Genomic DNA, 1,344 nt, shown 5'->3' on the forward strand with positions numbered 1-1,344 from the left:
GGCATCTAGGCGACACGTACAAAGCAAAGTAATTTTGGTGTGTCCCATCAAACATACATAACATAAATTTAACCCCTACGTTTCTAATACTAGAAGATCATATCTAGCTAATTTGTTTTTAATTTTAGCCTGGTGTAGGTTACAAATGGTCTGATGGATCAGCAGTGGATGAAAGCTTTATGCCATGGGCGCCCGGTGAGCCTAACAACGGCGAAGTTGAGAAGTCTGGTGAAATAGAATTGAGAAGCAGCGACTGGTCGAATTTCCAGTGGAACGACCGACCTCTCGATTACGTTCTTCAAGATTCATGGTACATCTGTGAAAAAGAAGGTAATAGTTAATTCATTCACTCACACATGAACCTTGCAGGGCCCTTACATCACTGGCATTAATAATATTGTACGCCTTGTCTATATATTTAGCATTGTTAATATATCAGCCGAAACCTTGCTTTTCATTCAGTATGCTGATGCCTTATTAGATATGCACGAGGTTTGCATCGCACATTATCAGAAGGAAAAAATAGCACTGTAGTAATGCATGCACATAAAGTTAAATAAAATATGGTTACCTTGTATTGAATTTTGATTCTTCAAGTTAATGTTTTTTTTGTCCTAATTATTCTACTTATTATTTTTGTCCAGTGTAGCAATTCACTAAATGGAAGACTAGAATATCAATGTCCAAAGACGACGGCACGCAACGAATGGCTGAGCAAGTCTACAGTCACTGAAACTCGAAAGATTTGAGCTTCCTAAATTTTAACTTCTTATTTATGTCTAATTCAGCGACGTTAACAATTATGTGTGCAACATATATTTCTGGTTACCTGAGCTGCTCTCATTCACTCCTATTATAAAGATATAGTTTGTTGAAAACGAACTAAATGCAACCTTGGTGCCTGTGAAAGTCTAATATTATTTTCTATGTATGTATGTATGTATGTATGTATGTATGTATGTATGTATGAATCTATCTATCTATCTATGTATCTATCTATCTTTCTATGCCGGGCTCGAATTTAACCTTTTCCCTTGGTAGTCCACTTGGGCTACCATATTCTGAAGTTGGTAGTCCAGTGGCAATGGCTGGTAGCCCACGCATTTTTTAGTTCAGAGATGTCTTGTATGGTTACCCTGACAAGAAAAGACTATTTTTCGAGATTCTGCCCATAAAGTGAATTTTCTAGTCATTTGATGTGAATATTGCACACATTTAGTATCCAAGGAAACAGTTATAATGGACGATAGTGATACTCAAAAGTTTGGTGACCTATTGAAAACCCGTTTTACTCTCAGAGTTGTATGCAAATTTTGATAGTCGTCATGACAACGACACAACCTT

General features: G+C 36.8%; 1 protein-coding gene across 1 annotated transcript in view; it reads left to right on the plus strand.

The window, feature by feature from the left end:
* The window catches only part of LOC139134355 (asialoglycoprotein receptor 1-like), a 2,425-nt gene extending 1,574 nt beyond the window's left edge, over positions 1-851 (plus strand). Inside the window, exons 3-4 of the mRNA XM_070701225.1 lie at positions 129-330; positions 645-851. Of these exons, the coding sequence (XP_070557326.1) occupies positions 129-330; positions 645-649 (207 nt within the window). The 3' untranslated portion in view covers positions 650-851. The remainder of the gene's footprint in view (positions 1-128; positions 331-644) is intronic.
* Positions 852-1,344: the final 493 nt, after the last annotated feature.

Source organism: Ptychodera flava, chromosome 6 (genome assembly GCF_041260155.1).
Source record: "Ptychodera flava strain L36383 chromosome 6, AS_Pfla_20210202, whole genome shotgun sequence".
Taxonomy (NCBI): domain Eukaryota; kingdom Metazoa; phylum Hemichordata; class Enteropneusta; family Ptychoderidae; genus Ptychodera; species Ptychodera flava.